This window comes from Bos javanicus, chromosome 6, assembly GCF_032452875.1.
Source record: "Bos javanicus breed banteng chromosome 6, ARS-OSU_banteng_1.0, whole genome shotgun sequence".
Classification (NCBI taxonomy): domain Eukaryota; kingdom Metazoa; phylum Chordata; class Mammalia; order Artiodactyla; family Bovidae; genus Bos; species Bos javanicus.
The window spans coordinates 90,248,071-90,267,842 of NC_083873.1; the positions used below are offsets into that span (position 1 = coordinate 90,248,071).

At 44.1% G+C, this 19,772-nt stretch overlaps 1 protein-coding gene across 1 annotated transcript in view; it reads left to right on the top strand.

The window, feature by feature from the left end:
- PARM1 (prostate androgen-regulated mucin-like protein 1) overlaps positions 1 to 19,772 on the top strand; it is a 129,324-nt gene that overhangs the window by 99,100 nt on the left and 10,452 nt on the right. The window contains exon 3 of the mRNA XM_061420483.1: positions 9,493 to 9,571. Coding sequence (XP_061276467.1) covers positions 9,493 to 9,571 — 79 coding nt within the window. The remainder of the gene's footprint in view (positions 1 to 9,492; positions 9,572 to 19,772) is intronic.

Consider the following 19,772-nt stretch of genomic DNA (forward strand, 5'->3'; position numbering starts at 1 on the left):
TGTTTCGGGAAGAAGGCTCACTCCCTGTGGGCTTCTTTTGGTCTGGGGAGTGCCGAGTGAGAGGAATGCTCCCTGACGTAGTACTCATGGCAAGCTGCTGTGTGGTGATCCGCTTTCCCTGATGCTGTGGGGAAGGAGGAAGAGGACCACTGTTTGCTCTTCTTAGAAACCCAGCCTAGTTCGCATGACAGGTGTCAAAGGCGAGCTGGGGTCAGGCGACCTAATCAGGTAGTTATAACAAAGAGGCTTCATTTGTGTTGGGAAAGATTGTAATTGCAAGTGAAATGAAGACACTTTAAAACTATGGTCACCAGGACCTGGCATTAATTACAAACCTGCACTCCCTGCATCCTTCAAGCACAGCTGACATGCCTGCAGGAGAGAGAAATGAAGGAAAGAGAAACGCGCACTTGCTCGGGCAAATGCAAATCTTTTATTATCTCAACAGAGAGTCGTGTTTCTTGTATACATTTTTTTAACTATATTCTATCCAAATGGGTAAGATACTTTTTATTTTTTTTCCAATTTAATTTTAATTTTATTTTATTTTTAAACTTTACAATATTGTATTAGTTTTGCCAAACATCGAAATGAATCTGCCACAGGTATACCTGTGTACTTTTTAAAATTGGGGTATAGTTGTTTTCCAACGTTGTGTTAGTTTCTGCTGTACAACTAAGTGAATCAGCCTTATGTATACATATACACCCTCCCTCTTGGGCCTCCCTCTCACCCCTGCATTCCACCCCTCTGGGTCATCACTCAGCACCAAGCTGAGCTCCCTGTGCTATATAGCAGCATCCCACTAGCTCGTTATTTTACACACGGTAGTGTATATTTTAGACAAAAATAAAGCCAGTCCCTAAACCAGGGCTTCTGATTACAGGAAGTAGAAAAATACAGGTATTAGGGATCCTGCCCCAAAGTTTGAATCCCAAGTCTGTCCACTGATCATTTCTGCAAACTAACTAGCTTTTAGGAGAAAGTATAAACATGAAGGCAATGGCACCCCACTCCAGTACTCTTGCCTGGAAAATCCTATGGACAGAGGAGCCTGGTGGGCTGCAGTCCATGGGGTCGCTAAGAGTCGGACACGACTGAGCGACTTCACTTTCACTTTTCACTTTCATGCATTGGAGAAGGAAATGGCAACCCACTCCAGTGTTCTTGCCTGGAGAATCCCAGGGATGGGGGAGCCTGGTGGGCTGCCGTCTATGGGGTCGCACAGAGTCGGCCACGACTGAAGTGACTTAGCACAGCATAAACATGAAGTAAATGATTCCAACTGTGGTCATATTTGACCGATTTTGATAAAGTTCACCTCTGTCACTCTGTGTGACGAATTGACTGAGCAGTAATTTAATGATTTAAAGCTACAAGAGGAAGGGTGCAGCAGAGAGGACTGAGACAAACTTAGATTGTGCTAATTAAAAGCAATTCTGTGGCATATTTGCATGCAAGCTCTATGCCTTATAAGGGAGTTTTAATTTGGTATCATAGCTACTTACAAAGTTCAGTTTAACAAATAACTACATTTTAGAAGAATCAGTTCTTTTATGAGTTACTTACTTTGGGTCTAGACAAAGAAGTACACTTGGTATCCTTAGCTTTTAACGGACTTTCAGTGCAGAGAGTTTGCAGAACATGTTCACAGAAAGCTATGAGTCTAACAGTGTATTTCACATGTCTTTATCTTAGATGTATACGCATACCTACCCACAGCTACACCTGTCACCGTTACAGACTAGAATAAGTTTGTGGACTTGTGCCGTACAAAGGGAAAGATCAAACATCTAGAAAAGGAGGGTTCAAGATGAGCAGACATCATTGGGAGTGATTTGCAAGACCACGTTGGACTTGAAAAGATTCTTGCGAATCCTGCCTCCGGCCAGAGTACTCCCATGGTTCCCAACCTCTCCACTGTCGAGTCCAAACAGCACATCTGGCTTTCAGAACTCTCCACAGTCTGGTCCTGAGTACCTAGCCACTTCATGGTCCCTTTTCATTTCCATCACACCCACGTATGCTGACGGCAGCCTTAGTTTTGTCACCTCTATAAGTTGTGTGACCTTGGGTAAGATACCTCTCTCCTCCATTCCCTCAATATCTCAGTCTCCTAACCCCTAATGTGAAGGGACCAGGCTCACTACAGTCCCCTTCATTCATGCCCCTGTGCAAAGCACATCCTCCCACGTGACCCTACCAACAGAGCCACAAAGTGGAAAGGACATGGATTATCCCAGTTTTCAGGTGAGGACACCGGTTAAGGTGCTTCTATCTTCAAAGTAAAAGCGTGGTCGCTCAATTGTGTCTGACTCTTTGCGACCCCATGGGCTGTAGCCCACCAGGTTCCTCTGTCCATGGAATTCTCTAGGCAAGAATCCTGGAGTGAGTTGCCATTCCCTTCTCCAGGGGATCTTCCCAACCCAGGGACTGAACCCAGCCCTCCCTCATTGCAGGCAGATTCTTTACCATCTGAGCCACCAGGGAAGCCCTCTGTCTCCAAACTCAGTGCTAATCCTTCAGGCCTGAAATGTTAGGTGTCTGTCTCCATCTAGCTGGTTCTTGCCTCAAGCCTTCAATACTGTCTGTCCCAGTCTTGACCACCCTTTAGAGAACAGTTTCTCTCCCTCCTCTGCCCTATGCCTGCTGTTAGAGACACACATCCTCCCCCAAGTCAGAGGCAGAAATACAGAGTTTGCTGCCACCCACCTCCCACTTTAAGTACCCACCTGTTTGTCCATCCCATGCTACACTCCCCTGTGAGGTCCCAAGACTCTTGTCTCCACAACTGGGTGGTGAAACCTCAGATCCCTGCCTGTTGTGTCTTTCTATTGGCACCGTCATAGCCCAAGAGAAGCCCGGGGAGCTCCATCAGGAGATTGGTTTGTAGCTTGTGGGATTGGTTTGAGGTCAGAGGGAGATAAGCTTCATTTCCTCTAGTATGGGATAGAGTAGGAAGAAACACAGGGGTAAAATTCTAGCAGAATTCAAGGCCAGAAGTCAAAGCGACCTTCAATAATGTAAAATTAGGATCCGCCTAGATTACAGTGTCCAAAAATGGAGATTTTTCCTTTTCACGTTTTCTCCCCCATATCACAACCTACACGCACATGCATGCATGCACACACCCACAGGCACAGGACCAAAGCAAATTGCAGCCCCCGCCTACCCTGTGGTGGTGCCTATTCTGCAGTGTAAGCTTTAGGTGACACTCCCAGTAGAGTTCTGGACCACAGCACACACTAGAAACTGATGACCTAGCCCTTCTTGGGCTGCTGTTCTGACTGGTGTCTGCTCCTGACTGGTCCTTCTCCTCATTAACCAGAATCATTGAGCTTCAGTTCATCTCCACCAGGACCCATATGAGGACCCAAACTCCCACATGGCCCAGAGTTGGGCCCTGATTCCTAGACAGCCAACAGAAGGCAGACAGAGAATGGGCCAGAGCAGCAGATTTTATTTGCAAGTGGACTCGGATCTAACGTGCTTCTCCTGCAATGCAAGAGATTTGAGTTGGATCGCTGGGTTGGGAATATCCTCTGGACAAGGAAATGGCAATCCACTCCAGAATTATTTCTTGGGAAATCTCATAGGCAGAGGAACCTAGTGGGCTACGGTCCATGGGGTCACAAAGAGTCAGACTTGACTGAGTAACTAACACTTTCTATTTCACGTTGGGATCTGATACTAGGGTCCAGATGGCAGGAGAACCCAGCAGGTGATAGTGTGGACTCGGGAGCCAGTCCCTGTATCCCAGTCCCTCTAATTACCAACCATGGGCTTTGGACCCTTAACTTCTCTGTGCCTCAGTTTCCTCATCTGTAAAATGGAGATAACAAGAGGACCCACCACACATAGTTCTTGTGAGGATTGCTTGAATCGAAATATGTGATGTTTATAGAGCAATCCTGGCACAGAGTAAGTGTTGGTTGTCGTAATTTGTATTCTTGTTGTTTATTACTCTTACCCTTGTTGTTTGGAGGAAGGAGTTGTGACATGAGACTGTTACTGTAAAGTGGGGAGAGCCCTTCCCTAGTGCAATAAAGGGAGATTTGGGCACATCCAGAGGTCAGCCCTCCAGTTCCTTTCCTTACCAGCTGCCCACTTCTGTCCTCCAGCTCGTGGGCAGACACGTTCTTTTCAAGAAGAATTCATCTGAGACAGAATGTTCCTTTCCTCTTGGTGGCTTTAACTGAAGGAGCCACCACACACTCTGAAGTGGCCACCCGCTCCTCTTGTTCATTTCTTACCTATTCTCTAGACCAGGAAAAGGAAAGAAAAGATCAAGAACACTGAAAAACAGTCGAGAGGTTTGTTAAAGACTTCTCAAAATAGATCAGACACACACACTCATACCCAAGATCCTGACCAAAGCACTTACACATGCATTCTAAACAAGCTAACTGATGAATTTCCAAGGAGAACGTAGTTCAGGAGTCATCCACGAATAGCAGCAAGACACACCTTCTTTTGTCACACTAGAAACATCCCACTGTCATCTCCTTTGCCCCCTGGTGCTGTCAGAGCAATTGCAACTTTTTGGAGGAACCTAGGAAAACTCTTTCTTTCAGAGGTCATTTGAGTTCATGTCATCACATCCTAATATTCTCATTTCTGGATATGATTAGCAGGTATCCTGCCAAGAGGTCAGATGAACTGTTTCTTTCATGCTTAAAATAGGAGAAATAAAGGAACCCCCTAAATGAGAAGAGCCCCCTCGGATGAGGACATCTGAGGTTTGGGAATATGGCTAAGCCCGGGAAGACAGGAGAGCACCTTTAGGACAAGTGACAGGGAAGTAGGCTGGACAGAGCTCCTTCTGTGTGTGCAGGACTCCCTGTGTCTGCGAAGGACTAGATGGAATATAATAAAAAGAGGCAGGTGTTGGGAGAGAGAGCCCTTAAAATGATGCCATAGTTTATTCCAGGACTTCACAGGCACAGGACAGAGTCAAATAAGACAAGTGATGCCCTTCAGGAAAGCCTGTCTTTCGGTAGTCCGCTCAAAGTCTGACCAGGAGCATGGCTTTGTGGGATTTTGCTTTGGCTATTTCAAGGATATAATCGGATTCTATTCAGACAGATATTTCTAAAATAACTCCTCCTGCTCAGTCATCCCTGGGGACTCACAAGCACATGCTGCGGTGGTTGGACCACAGCTGTAGTCATGGGAGTAGCCTCTCAGGAGAGACCCAGAGCACAAGGTTCCAAGATGGTTGGGTGGGGAGACTGCTGTTTAAGAACTTTCTCAGCACAGTGACTGGGCTCAAAAACTGCCAGTTATCTTTTTTCTTTGTCCATATTACGTTTAATTATTCAACATTTTAAAAAGTAATTAAACACCCACAGTGGGCTAGAAGCTGCCTGGTGCTGAGAATTCAGGGATGTGGCAGAAGAGACGCAGGATGAATGTGAGAGTCTGTCTGGGTAAAATCGCAAACACAACACAGAGTGTTTACGAGAAGCAGATACAAAGAACCGAGGACGTACAACAGCACTTCAACTTGCTCGGGGGTGTCAGGAAAGCTTCCCAGAAGGGCTGATGTTTAGTTGTCATGAGGAAAGCGTAGGAGTTGACCAAGCTGAAAAAAGGGTGGAGATGTAACCAGTATATTAATGATTAAACGGACAAACCCCAGGAAATTGTCCTGGGTTCAAATGTTAGCTTAATGATTTGCCAGCTTGTAAAATCTGAATCAAGTTCTTAAATCTCTCTGAGCCTTGACTGCTCATCTATCAAATGGGACTCCTTCTCCTCACCTCATAAAGAGAATTATATGAGACGTGAGCTGTAAGTTTCGCGGCCCAGTGCCAGACCTAAGTAACCGCTGCAAGTATAGAATAGATTATTCTTTAGCCTGTTCTGGTTTTTTATCCTGTGTTGTTACAAAAGTGGGGGAAATACGAAACCCCTCTGAGAAGCCTCAGCCTTCACAGAGCTTCTTCTGCTCCATCACACCCTCCTCGTTTTTTTCTCCACCTACCCCTCCACCTCAAAAGAAAAGTAGCAAGTGAAGGGAAAGTCCAGCTTACTTTAACCAGAACTCAGGGGGAAATGGCATTTGTTTTCGCAAGGAGGAAATCCAGCCTTTTCAGATACTATATACAGTTGGGCTCATTTTGGCTCAGCAACCCCATCAGATGCTCAGACTGCTGTGTCCTGGGGTGTGGAACTTCCCAGGAGGGACTTCTCAGCAGCTTCTGATGGCGGCAGCTGCCATAGAGGTGAGAGCAAGCTCAGGACATGAGACGTCCTAGGACCAGGGCCTGATGAAAGCCTTCCAGTTCCAGAAGACCCTTGCCCCGCCTAGGTGGCACCCTCTGAGACGAGCTGGGTGGCAGAATAGTTAATAAAGTGGCCCAAATATATAAGTGTAGTCCATTTTACCTCACATGTTTTGTTCTCCTTTTGGGCAGTAAGAACCCTCAGAAATGCCCTTTTGTTCAGCTGCCCTCAAGGGCTCATGAGGGGACATCACCTGCTGATTCCAGCTTTGGTCACGTGGGCTGTCCTTTATGACCAAGAAGGGTGGCCTTCAAGAGCCTTATTTGAAGACTTGTCTACACCAAGAGCCAGATAGCCACCAGTCAGAGAAGTGAGTCATTCTACCACTCGCTGTATTAAAAAAAAAATAGCAACATGAGTTGGGGAACTGCTGGTTTTTTTTTTTAAGGTTTAGTATTTTATTTTAAATGACAAATTCAGTTTCAATTTCTATTATGACAAATACAATAAATATAATTCACATTAACCAAAGCTTTGTGGAATCTCCATTAAGTTTTTTTTTTTTTTAATTAATTTTTATTGGACTGTGGTTGCTTTACAATGTAGAGAACAAATATACGGATGCCAAGGAAGAAAGGGGGCGGCAGGGGGGATGAATTGGGAGACTGGGACTGACGTCTATGCACTATTGATCCTATGTATAAAATAGACAACTAATGAGGACACCCTGTACAACACAGGGAGCTCTGCTTTGTGCACTGTGGTGACCGGAATGGGAAGGAAGTCCAAATGGGAGGGTATCTACATTTATGTATGGCTGGTCCATTTTGCGGTACAGTGGGAACTGCCTGTTTTATCTTCAATAAGAGGTGGTATATAAAAAAATCCAGTAAATTGCAAAGTTGGAGAAGATCCAACAGCCTAGAGTTAGGGAAGAAACTTTGGGAAAGGTCAAACCTATGGTCTCCTATATTAATCATATCCTGGGGCAAGAAAGAAGGGTCTGACAGAGAAATCAACTATATTCTTTCTCTTCTCCCATTTTTTGAAAGGAGGAGATTAAATTCAAAGATCAGTTTTCAAAACTGCTCCTAATTGCGATCAGTGTATCTTTTTAAATCCTGAAATACCCCCATTATTTTATTGTGCAGTAATAATCCTCATTTCTCAAGCTCTTAAAACAGCTGTTAAGAGGTTTCAGTGAACTTTGAATTATTCTAATTTCAGCACAGTTTGAAGACCAGGAAACTAAGTGCCACCTTTCAAAGTAGGAGTAGAGGTGTTCCATAAAGGGATCTGATCTTGAATTTTCTCTGCTTGATCCAGTCTGCATATTTGAGTGTTTGGTGCCATAATCATATTTTGATAGTAGTAAATGGGGAGTGAGAAATATATTGATAATTATGCCAGTCTGGCTCTAAACGACTCTAGTAGCAAAGAGATGGATGTGTGAGTGTTCAGGGTGTGGGAGCTCTGAAATGGTGCACGATGTCAGTCTGTGTAGACAGTCAAGGTCTGGTCTTGATCTCGATGTTAGCAATTCCTCCTTGGCCTTTTAGAAATTATAACCAGTTGGGGCATGGATGTCCACTGCAGCCTTCTTTCACCCAAACCTTGGGGGAGTTACTAAAGAGTTCACGGGTAGACTGATTTGTGCTTCTTAGCTCTGCTCTAATTCCTTCGGTGGAATGACTAATGAGAAGCACAATACACAAAAGCCATTCATAAGAGAGAGGGAAAAATATAAGAAGTGGCAAAATAATCTACAAATAGTATATCTCCAAAAATGTGGGGCAGATCCGTCACCTTGATGGATCCATAAAAGATGGGCACTGGTCCAGGAAGTCATGTCTGGATAGGGCTTTAGCTTGGTACACGTGGGTACATGGAGTTGTGTCCAGCTCTTTGTGACCCTATGGACTGTAGCCCACCAGGCTTCTCTGTCCGTGGAATTCTCCAGGCAAGAATACTGGAGTGGGTTGCCATGCCCTCCTCCAGGGGATCTTCCTGACCCAGGGATCGAACCCACGTCTCTCACATCTCCTGCATTGGCAGGCGGGCTCTTTACCACTAGCACCAGCTTGGTGCATAGGGCATCTCATTTAATTTTCTTAAAATTATGCAGACGAGTAGAACAGCTCTTCTTTCTGTATATAAAGGTATATATAGCAGGTGAGCAGTGTATGAGTTGACAAGGTTAATAGCCCACATTCAGACAGCTAATAATGACCGAACCACATTTGAATCTACATCTTCTAGATCTGAAGCTCTTCCCAATGTGTTTTAAGAGTCCCATTCATTTGTTCAAGTAGAAAATAATTTCTCAGTGGCCTGAAATAGTAAATGGGGCCCCTAATAACAATTTTAGTCACTTTTAACAAAAAGTCACTTTAACTAAGAGACAAGAGCCCAATTGATTCTTGCATTTCTGAGGTGAAATAAATCTGAAATATATACGTTATTAGTCACCAGCTCACACAAAAAGCATGCTGTGCTCCAAAGTAGTCATCTGTGGAAGCAATGTGGTTATTCTCATAAGGTTACATGCTCAAAGGATTTTGTTTTGTTTGGTTTTTTTAAGTTGCCCTAATAGTTGCCTTTGGAGCCAGATTCTAAACTACACAATAAAACATTCATGTTACTTTATAACTGTACCTGGTTATTTCTACAAACAAAAAATAGTGTTACCTAACAGACTTGACCTTATTTTATATATCAAACTTGACTTTATCCTCTATAAAATCAGATTTACCAAGAATGAAAGCTGTGGGGTTTTTTTTAATGCTTTGATTTGATGGCGTCATTAAAAGTAGCACATTTCCTACCAAGATGACCCTTTTGAACTGGACACTGAGATAGCTGTGTGGTTCTGGTTTATTAAAACATCAATTGCATCATCTTGTCATGATCTTTGATTAAGCATCCTAGCTCTTCCAATATCTTGCGAGTGCTAGAAAGACAAGCTAAAATGTACTAAAGAAGAAAATGGGACTTCAGGAGATTTTAAATCCACTTTGCCTGCAAACAGCAGCAGCAGTGGCAACAGATTGGTGGTATTCTTAAAAAGATAATCAAATATTGCTGTGGCCTGTTTTCTGAACTCCAGGTCACCCAGAAGGTCTTAATAAATAGTGGCCATTTACTCAACTTAGCCTAACCTGAGAAGTGTTTTGATAACAGAATGCATCCCCTGGGGTTTGTTGCAGAACCATCTGAAATGAGCACCCTTCCTTCACCTTCTTGCTGTGCTTTGCTCTTTCCCAGGCAGCATCGCCGCCATCACGGTGACGGTCATTGCTGTGGTGTTACTGGTGTTTGGAGTTGCAGCGTATCTGAAGATCAGGTAAGACACACCTTCTTCTTCATAAAGAATGGAATTCCAATTTGTCAGGCTTCAGGCTGAGTGCTGTTTTGCTGAGTACTTGTTTCTTGATAAGTGTCTTAGCTCTCAGAAATCTTGGCAGGGAAGTGAAAATGGCCAGCGGCTTGCACCCTGGACAGGAATAGATGGGATGGTATCTGAAAGCTGGCAAAGCAGAAGAAATCAGCAAATATACAGCATGATGATGTAATGGAAGGAGAATGAACCCAGAGTCAGGAGACTGGGGTCTTGGTCCTCTGCCCTTAAATCACATCATCACCCTGAGAAAGTCACCTGCCTCCTAAACCCACCTTGTCTTACCTGTGAAATGGGAGAGAAGTAGGGTGGGGGGGCTTGATGGTTCCTAAAAATTGATGCTCTGAACACTGCTGTGGAGGTGTGTACCCAGCCTGGAAGGAGGTTCTCACTGCTTCTAAATCAAAATGTTGAAAATACAAGGATGGTATAGTGTTTCCTATAAAACTGGTTTTTTTTTTCCCCCCTGAGATTTTATTCTTATATTTTGGGTTTTAAAGTAGCCTGTCTCTTATGAAAAGAGTCACTCAGTGGTAAAGAATCTGCCTGCCAAAGCAGGAGACATGGCTTTGATCCCCAGTCCGAGAAGATCCCCTGGAGAAGGAAATGGAAACCCACTCCAGTATTCTTGCCTAGGAAATCCCATGGACTCTGAGGAGCCTGGTAGGCTACAGTCCATAGGGTCACAAAGAGTAGGACAGACATAGCAACTAAATAACAACAAAAACCAAGGAGAAAGTTGTAGTACTCTGTGAGTCTCCCACTTTTGTTGTCTGTAGGAGTGTTAAGTCATGTCCGACTCTTTGCGACCCCATGGACTGTAGCCTGCCAGGCTCCTCTGTCCATGGGACTCTCCAGGCAAGAATACTGGAGAGAATTGCATTTTCTCTTCGAGGGGATCTTCCCGATCCAGGGATCAAACCCACATCTCTTATGCCTCCTACATTGGCAGGCAGGTTCTTTACCACTAGCACCACCTAGGAAGCCCCTTTTGTTGTCTAGCACTCTGTAAAATTTCAAAGTCTCAAAGACCACATTCTTCACATTGAGTGTTCTGCCAGCTGTTAAATGCCGAAAGGCATGCAGCACTCTGCTTCACCGGTCTGTGCAGTGCCTATAACAGGAACAGGAGGACACGTGCCACTGCGATGAGCACAGCTGGTCCCTGACCCCCAGCACATTATCCTCCCAGCAGCCGGGGCCCGGTTAGAATCAGGTCAGAATCAGGTCAGAATCTGCTCTGACCTGTCATTCCCTCCCTCAGACACCCCCAGTGGCCTCCCCCTCACCCCTAGAATTCAATTGACTCTTCAGCTTGTCCTGGGTTTCTTCATGGACCCACCCTGCCCATGCCTTCTTGCTCATCACACATTTCTCTCCCTGCTAACCGGTGAGCTGCAGTCACTCTGGCTTTCTATCCAGTTTTTAGGACACGCTAGGTTCCTTGTCTCTCCAGGTCCTTGGTTCTTGTGTATGTGTGTATGTGAGAGAGAGAGAGAGAGAGAGAGAGAGAGAGAGAGAGACTGGCTTTTTTATTGGAGTATAATCGCTTTACAATTTTGTGTTAGTTTTTTCTCTGAGGCAACATGAATTAGCTATTGTTCTTCAGTCTCTAAGTCATATCCAACTCTGCGACACCATGGTCTGCAGCATGCCAGGCAGCCCTGCCCATCACCAGCTCCTGGAGCTTACTCAAACTCATGTCCATTGAGTCAGTGATGCCATCCAACCATCTCATCCTCTGTCATCCCCTTCTCCTCCAGCCTTCAGTCTTTCCCAGCATCAGGGTCTTTTCCAGTGAGTCAGCTCTTCGCATAAGGTGGCCAAAGTATTGGAGCTTAGGCTTCAGCATCAGTCCTTCCAGTGATATTCAGGGTTAACTTCCTTTAAGATTGACTGATTTGATCTCCTTTCAGTCCAAGGGACTCTCAAGAGTCTTCTCCAGCTCCAGTCCGAAAGCATCAATTCCTCGGTGCTCAGCCTATGTATACACAGGTCTCCCTCTGGAGCCTCTCTCTCACCCCACTGCCATCCCACCCGTCTAGGTCATCACAGAGCACTGGGCTGAGCTCCTTGTGTTACATAGCAGCTTTCCAGCGGTTATCTCTTTTTACACACGACAGTGTATATATATGTCAGTGCCACTTTCTCAGTTCGTCCCATCCTCTCCTTCCCTGCCTGTGCCCGCGTGTCCATTCTTCTCATCTCCATCTAGTCCTGCTCGGCAAATAGCTTCATCAGTAGCATTTGTCTGGTTGGACCCTCTCCCTGAAATGATTTTCTTCTAGTTCTTCCTCACACACGGCTTTCAAGTGGCATCGTCTAGGAGAAGTTCCTCCTCTTGGTTTGGTGCCCTTGTTATTTCTTCTCCTAGTGTCTCAATTAATTTCATCCTGGCGATAATCACCATCTGTGATTTCATTTGTTTTTTTATATATTTATTCGTGTGTCTATTGTCTCTTTTCCCCACAAAACTGTAAGCTGCGTGAGGATCCTGACTTCATCTGTGAGCATTTTGCTGGCACAAAGAAGATGCTTCATACACTGAGTAAATGAACAACCAAATGTAAGAATATGCAAGCACGCAGGCACGGTGGTGCACACAGGTGTGCTCCTCTTTTTTGTTTTTGTTTTTTCATCACTGCTGTGCTTCTTTCTCAAGGGGCACGTCTGGTTCCCCACACGCAGCTCATATGTTTAGTGTCTCATCTCTAACCACACCTCCCCTCTGCTGCCTCCCAGCTCTTCCAGTCACCCTAGCCCAGTGCCCACTGGGGAGCCCTCCCCTCCACTCCCCTTTTATCTCCCTCTATCTTTTGTTCTACACATGAACCGAATCAATCTAATGATGGTGTCAAGTATCAGAGTGCCTTGTAATATCACCTTATCTCAGGTACAATGAACAGGAAAGAAACATTTCAAAGAGAAACTGGAATTAAAGTGTCAGCATTATCTGTGTCTAAAGCCTTTATGAAAGGTTTCGGGGTCTTCAGAATTTTTTTAAAATTATCTTTCTCTTCATTAAGTCTGTATTTCCTTGAGCATCAAACAGTTTTATGAATTATGTCTTACTCAGTGTTACCCTTTTCCGTCTGGCTTAATTACTAGTTTATTACCGTAGAAACACTGCATTTTAATTACGAGTTATATTGGCTTTTATGAACCTTTCTGGGTACCTCATTCCCACTTTGTAACAGAGCTTCTCTTTGTGTTTGGGAGATTCAGAGTGGGATTCAAAAAAAGGAACTTACAGAGAAACTTTGGAGTCATTTTGGAATCACCAATGGTGAGTTGCAAAGGGCTCTGTCACCAAAAGAAACACCCACACAGACTGTGGTACAAAATAGAAACACTTCCCTCTCTCCACACAAAAATAATGTTGAAATAACCTCAGGGCTGTTGTTCTTGACCCCAGGCAAGAATTCAAGTTCACCACCTGAAGCGTCCCACTGACCACAGGCAGGCAGACTAAAACAGTGACTAAGAATTGAGATTCCACTGGGGATCAGGGGGATGTCAGTTTCTGTCCCAGCCCTCGAATTTTCTAGCAGGTTCTATTAATACCATCACTGTATCATGTAACAGAGATTCACTAACCTTGACGTCCCTCCTCTTTAAGATGATGTGGCGGTTTAGTCACTAAGTCGTATCTGACTCTTGGGACCCCATGGACTGTAGCCTGCCAGGCTCCTCTGTTCATGGGATTCTCTAGGCAAGAATACTGGAGTGGGTAGCTGTTCCTTTCCCCAGGGGATCTTCCCAACCCAGGGATCAAACCTGGGTCTCCTGCATTGCAGGCAGATTCTTTACCAACTGAGCCACCAGAGAAGCCCCTTTAAGATGAGGACAGTAGCTTTAACTATTTGATAGCATCATTTGGAGGCAGATGGATGCTGCTTCCCAAGTACATAGTTCTGCCACCACCACCACCATCTCTGTCGTCATCATCAAAGTTACTGGAAGGAACCCCAGTAGGATGGTTGCTGCGTAGACAGTTACTGAGCGTTAGCCATGTGCCAGGCACTCTTTTAAACCCTGGGGTGTCATATCAGTGATAAGACACAGTTCTGCCATCTCAGAACTTAATGCGTTTGGAAAAGTTAGCGGGCCATTAAAATTGGTTCTAATGAGTGCTGATTAACATTGTATAACATTTTATTTTAAAAATTTAAGATATATTTTTTTCTCCACGCTTTCTCCACATAATAAATTCAGTGAATGACTGAAATGAACTAGTCGTTGTTTCTCTTCCCCATAGTGTAGATCCTCCTCTTAATGTAGAAAGGCCCCCAGTGGTGTGAGTATAAGATTGCTCATTATTTTTGGCACTACAAACTTAAGGATGGATAAAGTGATCAGACCCCTGTTTGGAAACCCCCTAAGGAAAACCCCTTTCTGCTGCTATGTTAATTATTTTGGAAAATTGATAACATAAGGAAGTTAATAGCACTCATAAATCTTCAGGTTGTGCTAAAACCCCTTCAAGTGTCACTCTGCCAGATTCTTGGAAAGCCCCACTAATCATTACGAGGCTTCCCAGGTGGCATTAGTGGTAAAGAACCTGCCTGTCAATGCGGGAGACAGAGGGTCGATCACTGGGCCAGGAAGAACCCCTGGAGGAGGAAACGGCAACCCACTCCAGTATTCTTGTCTGGAGAATCCCACAGATAGAGGAGCCTGGTGGGCCACTGTCCATAGGGTCACAAAGGGTTGGACACAACTGAAGCGACTTAGCACACGCACTAATCATTCATCAAAAATACATTTGGCTCCGTTGTCAAATGTGCATACATGCATGTGTGTGTTTACGTGTACCTAAGATTAAGTTGGGCCTTGGCTGGAAGTTTCTTCCATTCCTATTGTCCCAGATTTCTGAGAACAGTAAAATGACAAGAAGTATGTTGTCTGTGGTTTTTCAGCTCACTTAGCCAGAGCAGCAGGTGACTGAAATCACAGCCCTTGGGGGAGCCATTAGCGTCTGGCCTGGGCTATAGCCTGGCCCAGCTAATTTCCGGGCCAATGCAGAAGAAGAGTCTATTTGAAAGGGCAGCCTCATCACCAGAAAAAGGGCCTCTTCCTCCTGGAGAGCTCTGCGAACCAGTGGCTTCAGAGTTTCACCTCTTAGCCAAATTCTAACTCCCTCTGAAGATGTTGAGTAAACTGATCAGCCATCCGTTTTCACACTCTGCTCTTTAGGGATCCATGACCCCTAGTTTTGTCTCATTATCTCCTGTCTGAAGGACCTCATCTCTCCGTAACCTAAGCCATGTTTAGATTCAGCTAATAAAAATGAACAGTCCAGAACCTTCCAACTCTCTTTACTACTATCCGCCCATGCATTGTAGCCGGCAGGAGTATGGAGTGGAAGGAGGAACATGGGCTTTGCAATCAGGTTCGATCCTGACCCTTCTACTTACTATTTAGGTGGCCTTGGGCAAATTATAATCTCCCTGATCCTTCATTTCTTCACCTGAAAACATAGAGCTGGTAACACCTATCTTTCAAGGTTGTCTTGCAGAGGAAATGGAGGAATGAATGTAGGCAACCTGGAAAGACTGTATTACATGGTGGTTAAGAACAGGGACTCCAAGGCAAGTTTACTAATCACTCTGTGCTCAGTTTCTTCCCTTATGAAAGCGGACTAGAACACGAATACCTAACTCAGGCTTGTTATGAGGATTAAATTGTGATACAGACAAACATCCAGGTCCCAGGGTTGAAGTGAGGGCCATGGTAGGCTCAATACTGTCATCATTGTAATCGTCATCACGTGCTTCCTGCTTAGTCGCTAAGTAAAATGGTAGCCACCAACTGCCCCATTCTCTAGGCATCAGGGATCCAAAGGAGAGCAGAGAGGAGAGGAGGAGGAAGATGGCACAGCAGCTCAGTTTTCTAATCACATGTTGATGTGATGACTTTCATGTCCCATCCTGGCAATTTCAGTGGGGCTTTGTCTACACGCCTGTGGAGTGGCATCCTCGTGCTGCATTAATAGAAACTCTCCCTGCGAAGTCTTTATTCCAGGGCTTGTTTGCAACTTTAAAAGAAAGCAAAAGCCCTGCCTGCCTCTAGCAGAAGGGTGTCTTTAATTAATGATGATTGAAGAATGAGGTAAGTCGGTTTTGTTTTTGTTTAAATTGGCTTAAAACTGTTCAGCCACGGGATAATCTCCCGGGCAGGAGACCGTATCTGTCACAGTACTGCGGATGCTGCTGTAATTAGGTGTGCTGGTAACCCAGGCAGACAACACGGGCTGTTCCCGTCACAAAAATAACTGTGATCTTGATTTGTAGACACAACAGGACCTGGCTTCTAAGACATCTGGTTAGAAGTAACCTGTTTTACTTTAAGTCTTCTGGTGATGACATTTTCTACAAACTGGATTCCTCCTGGCTGTTATTAGGTTTAAAAAGCAGGCCCACAAGGAGCCAATCATGATGTCTAAGATCTTCTGGGGTTTGTTTGCTACACACTGGTCTTTTCAGACCAGCTTTTGGCATTCTGTAGGTCTAGTTGACTTGATTCTCTAACTCAGTGGTTCTCAAATTTCAACGTGCATGAGAGCCAATGGGCAAGCTTATTGAAAACACAGTTTCCTGGGTCTCAGCCCCTTAGGTTCCGCCTGTGTGTCAGGGTGGGGCCCGTACACTGGCAGCTCTCAACAGTTCACGGGTGATGCCAAAGCTGCTGGTCCAAGGACCAGACTTTAAGTAACCCTACTCTACTTTCACCTCCTGACACTCTGAAGACACTGGGCTCTAAAGTTTCCCAGGTATAATCTTCTATTGTTTCATGCCTCTGTTTTTATGAACATGCTGATCTCTGACTAGAGGTGTTTGGTTCACTTTTTTTTTTTTAATTCAAGCGTAATTGCTTTACAATGTTGTGTTAGTTTCTGCTGTACAACTATCAGCTATATGTATACATATATCCCCTCTCTCTTGGACACCCACCCCCACCTCTCTGGTCATCACAGAGCATGGAGCAGAGATCCCTGCACTTTAAAGCAGCTTCCCACCAGCTATCTATTTGGCACATGGTAGTGTATATATGGTTGTCTGAGGAGGCCTTACAAATAGTTGTGAAAAGAAAAGAAGCGAAAGGCAAAGGAGAAAAGGAAAGATATACCCATTTGAATGCAGAGTTCCAAAGAATAGCAAGGAGAGATAAGAAAGCCTTCCTCAGTGATCAGTGCAAAGAAATAGAGGAAAACAATAGAATGGGGAAGACTAGAGATCTCTTCAAGAAAATTAGAGATATCAAGGGAACATTTCATGCAAAGATGGGCACAATAAAGGACAGAAATGGTATGGACTTAACAGAAGCAGAAGATATTCAGAAGACGTGGCAAGAATACACAGAAGAACTATACAAAAAAGATCTTCATGACCCAGATAATCACAATGGTGTGATCACTCACCTAGAGCCAGACATTCTGGAATGCAGAGTCAAGTGGGCCCTAGGAAACATCACTATGAACAAAGCTAGTGGACGTGATAGAATTCCAGTTGAGCTATTTCAAATGATGATGCTATGAAAGTGCTGCACTCAATATACCAGCAAATTTGGAAAACTCAGCAGTGGCCACAGGACTGGAAAAGGCCAGTTTTCATTTCAATCCCAAAGAAAGGCAATGCCAAAGAATGCTCAAACTATTGCATAATTGCACTCATCTCACACACTAGCAAAGTAATGCTCAAAATTCTCCAAGCTAGTCTTCAGCAGTATGTGAACCATGAACTTCCAGATGTTCAAGCTGGGTTAAGAAAAGGTAGAGGAACCAGAGATCAAATTGCCAACATCTATCGGATCATCAAAAAAGCAAGAGAGTTCCAGAAAAACATCTACTTTTGCTTTATTGACTATGCCAAAGTGTTTGACTGTGTGGATCACAATAAACTGTGGAAAATTCTAAAAGAGATGGGAATACCAGACCACCTGACCTGCCTCCTGAGAAATCTGTATGCAGGTCAGGAAGCAACAGTTAGAACTGGACATGGAACAACGGACTGGTTCCAAATTGGGAAAGGAGAACATCAAGGCTGTATATTGTCACCCTGCTTATTTAACTTATATGCAGAGTACATCATGAGAAAGGTTGGGCTGAATGAAGCACGAGCTGGAATCAGGATTGCCAGGAGAAATATCAATAACCTCAGATATGCAGATGACACCACCCTTATGGCAGAAAGTGAAGAGGAACTAAAAAGCCTCTTGATGAAAGTGAAAAAGGAGAGTGAAAAAGTTGGCTTGAAACTCAACATTCAGAAAACTAAGATCATGGCATCTGGTCCCATCACTTCATGGCAAATAGATGGGAAACAATGCAAACAGTGACAGACTATTTTCGGGGGGTAGGGGGCTCCAAAATCACTGCAGATGGTGGCTGCTACCATGAAATTAGAAGGTGCTTGCCCCTTGGAAGGAAAGCTATGACCAACCTAGATAGCATATTAAAAAGCAGAGATGTTACTTTGCCAACAAAGGTCCATCTGGTCAAGGCTATGGTCTTTCCAGTAGTCATGTATGGATGTGAGAGTTGGACTATAAAGAAAGCTGAGTGCCTAAGAATTGATGCTTTTGAACTGTGATGTTGGAGAAGACTCTTGAGAGTCCCTTGGACTGCAAGGAGATCCAACCAGTACATCCTAAAAGAAATCAGTCCTGAATGTTCATTGAAAAGACTGATGTTGAAGCTGAAACTCCAATACTTTGGCCACCTAATGTGAAGAGCTGACTCATTTGAAAAGGCCCTGATTCTTGGAAAGATTGAAGGCAGGAGGAGAAGGGGATGACAGAGGATGAGATGGTTGGATGGCATCACTGACTCAATGGACATGAGTTTGAGTAAACTCCTGGAGTTGATGGTGGACAGAGAGGCCTGGCATGCTGCAGTCCATGGGGTCACAACGAGTTGGACATGACCGAGCAGCTGAACTGAGTATTTGGACCTTTGTTGGCAAAGTAATGTCTCTGTGTTTTAAAATGCTGTCTAGGTTTGTCATAGCTTTCCTTCCAAGGAGCAAATATCATTTAATTTCATGGCTGCAGGCTCCACAGTGATTTTGGAGCCCAATAAAGTAAAATCTGCCACTGTTTCCACTTTTTCCCCATCTATTTGCCATGAAGTGATGGGACAGGATGCTATGATCTTAGTTTTTTTAATGTTGAGTTTCAAGCCAAATTTTTTACTCTCCTCATTCACTTTCATCAAGAGGCTGTTTAGTTCCCCTTCACTTTCTACCATTAGAGTGATATCATCTGCTCATCTGAGGTTGTTGATATTTATCCCAGCAGTCTTTATTCCAGCTTCTAAGTCATCCAGCCTGGCATTTTGCATTATGTACTCTGCATAGAAGTTAAATAAAAGGGGTGACAATCTACAGCCTTGTCGTACTCCTTCCTCAATTTTGAATCAGTCGGTTGTTCTATGTCCAGTTCTAACTGTTGCTTCTTGACCCACATACAGGTTTCCAGGAGACAGTAAGGTGGTCTGGTATTCCCATCTCTTTAAGAATTTTCTACAGTTTGCTGCAATCCACATAGTCAAAAGCTTTAGCATAGTCAACAAAGAAGTAGATGTTTTTCTGGAATTCCCTTGCTTTCTCAATGACCCGGTGAATGTTGGCAATTTGATCTCTGGTTACTCTGCCTTTTCTAAATCTAGCTTGTATATCTGGAAGTTCTCAGTTCACATACTGCTGAAGCCTACCTAGAAGGATTTTAAGCAAAACCTTGCTAGCATGTGAAATGAGCACAATTGCACAGTAGTTTGAACATTCTTTGGCATTGCCCTTCTATGGGATTAGAATGAAAACTGACCTTTTCCAGTCCTGTGTCAACTACTGAGTTTTCCAAATTTGCTGACATATTGAGTGCAGCAGTTTAACTGCATCATCTTTAGGATTTTAAATAGCTCAGCTGAAGTTCCATCAGCTCCACTAGCTTTGTTCCTAGTTATGCTTCCTAAGGCCCACTTCCTAAGGTCCAGAATGTCTGGCTTTAGGTGAATGATCACATTATCATGATTTTGCAGGTCATTAAGATCTTTTTTGTGCAGTTATTCTGTGTATACTTGCCACCTGTACTTAATTTCTTCTGCTTCTGTTAGGTCCATACTATTTCTATCCAATAAAGGATCTTTGCA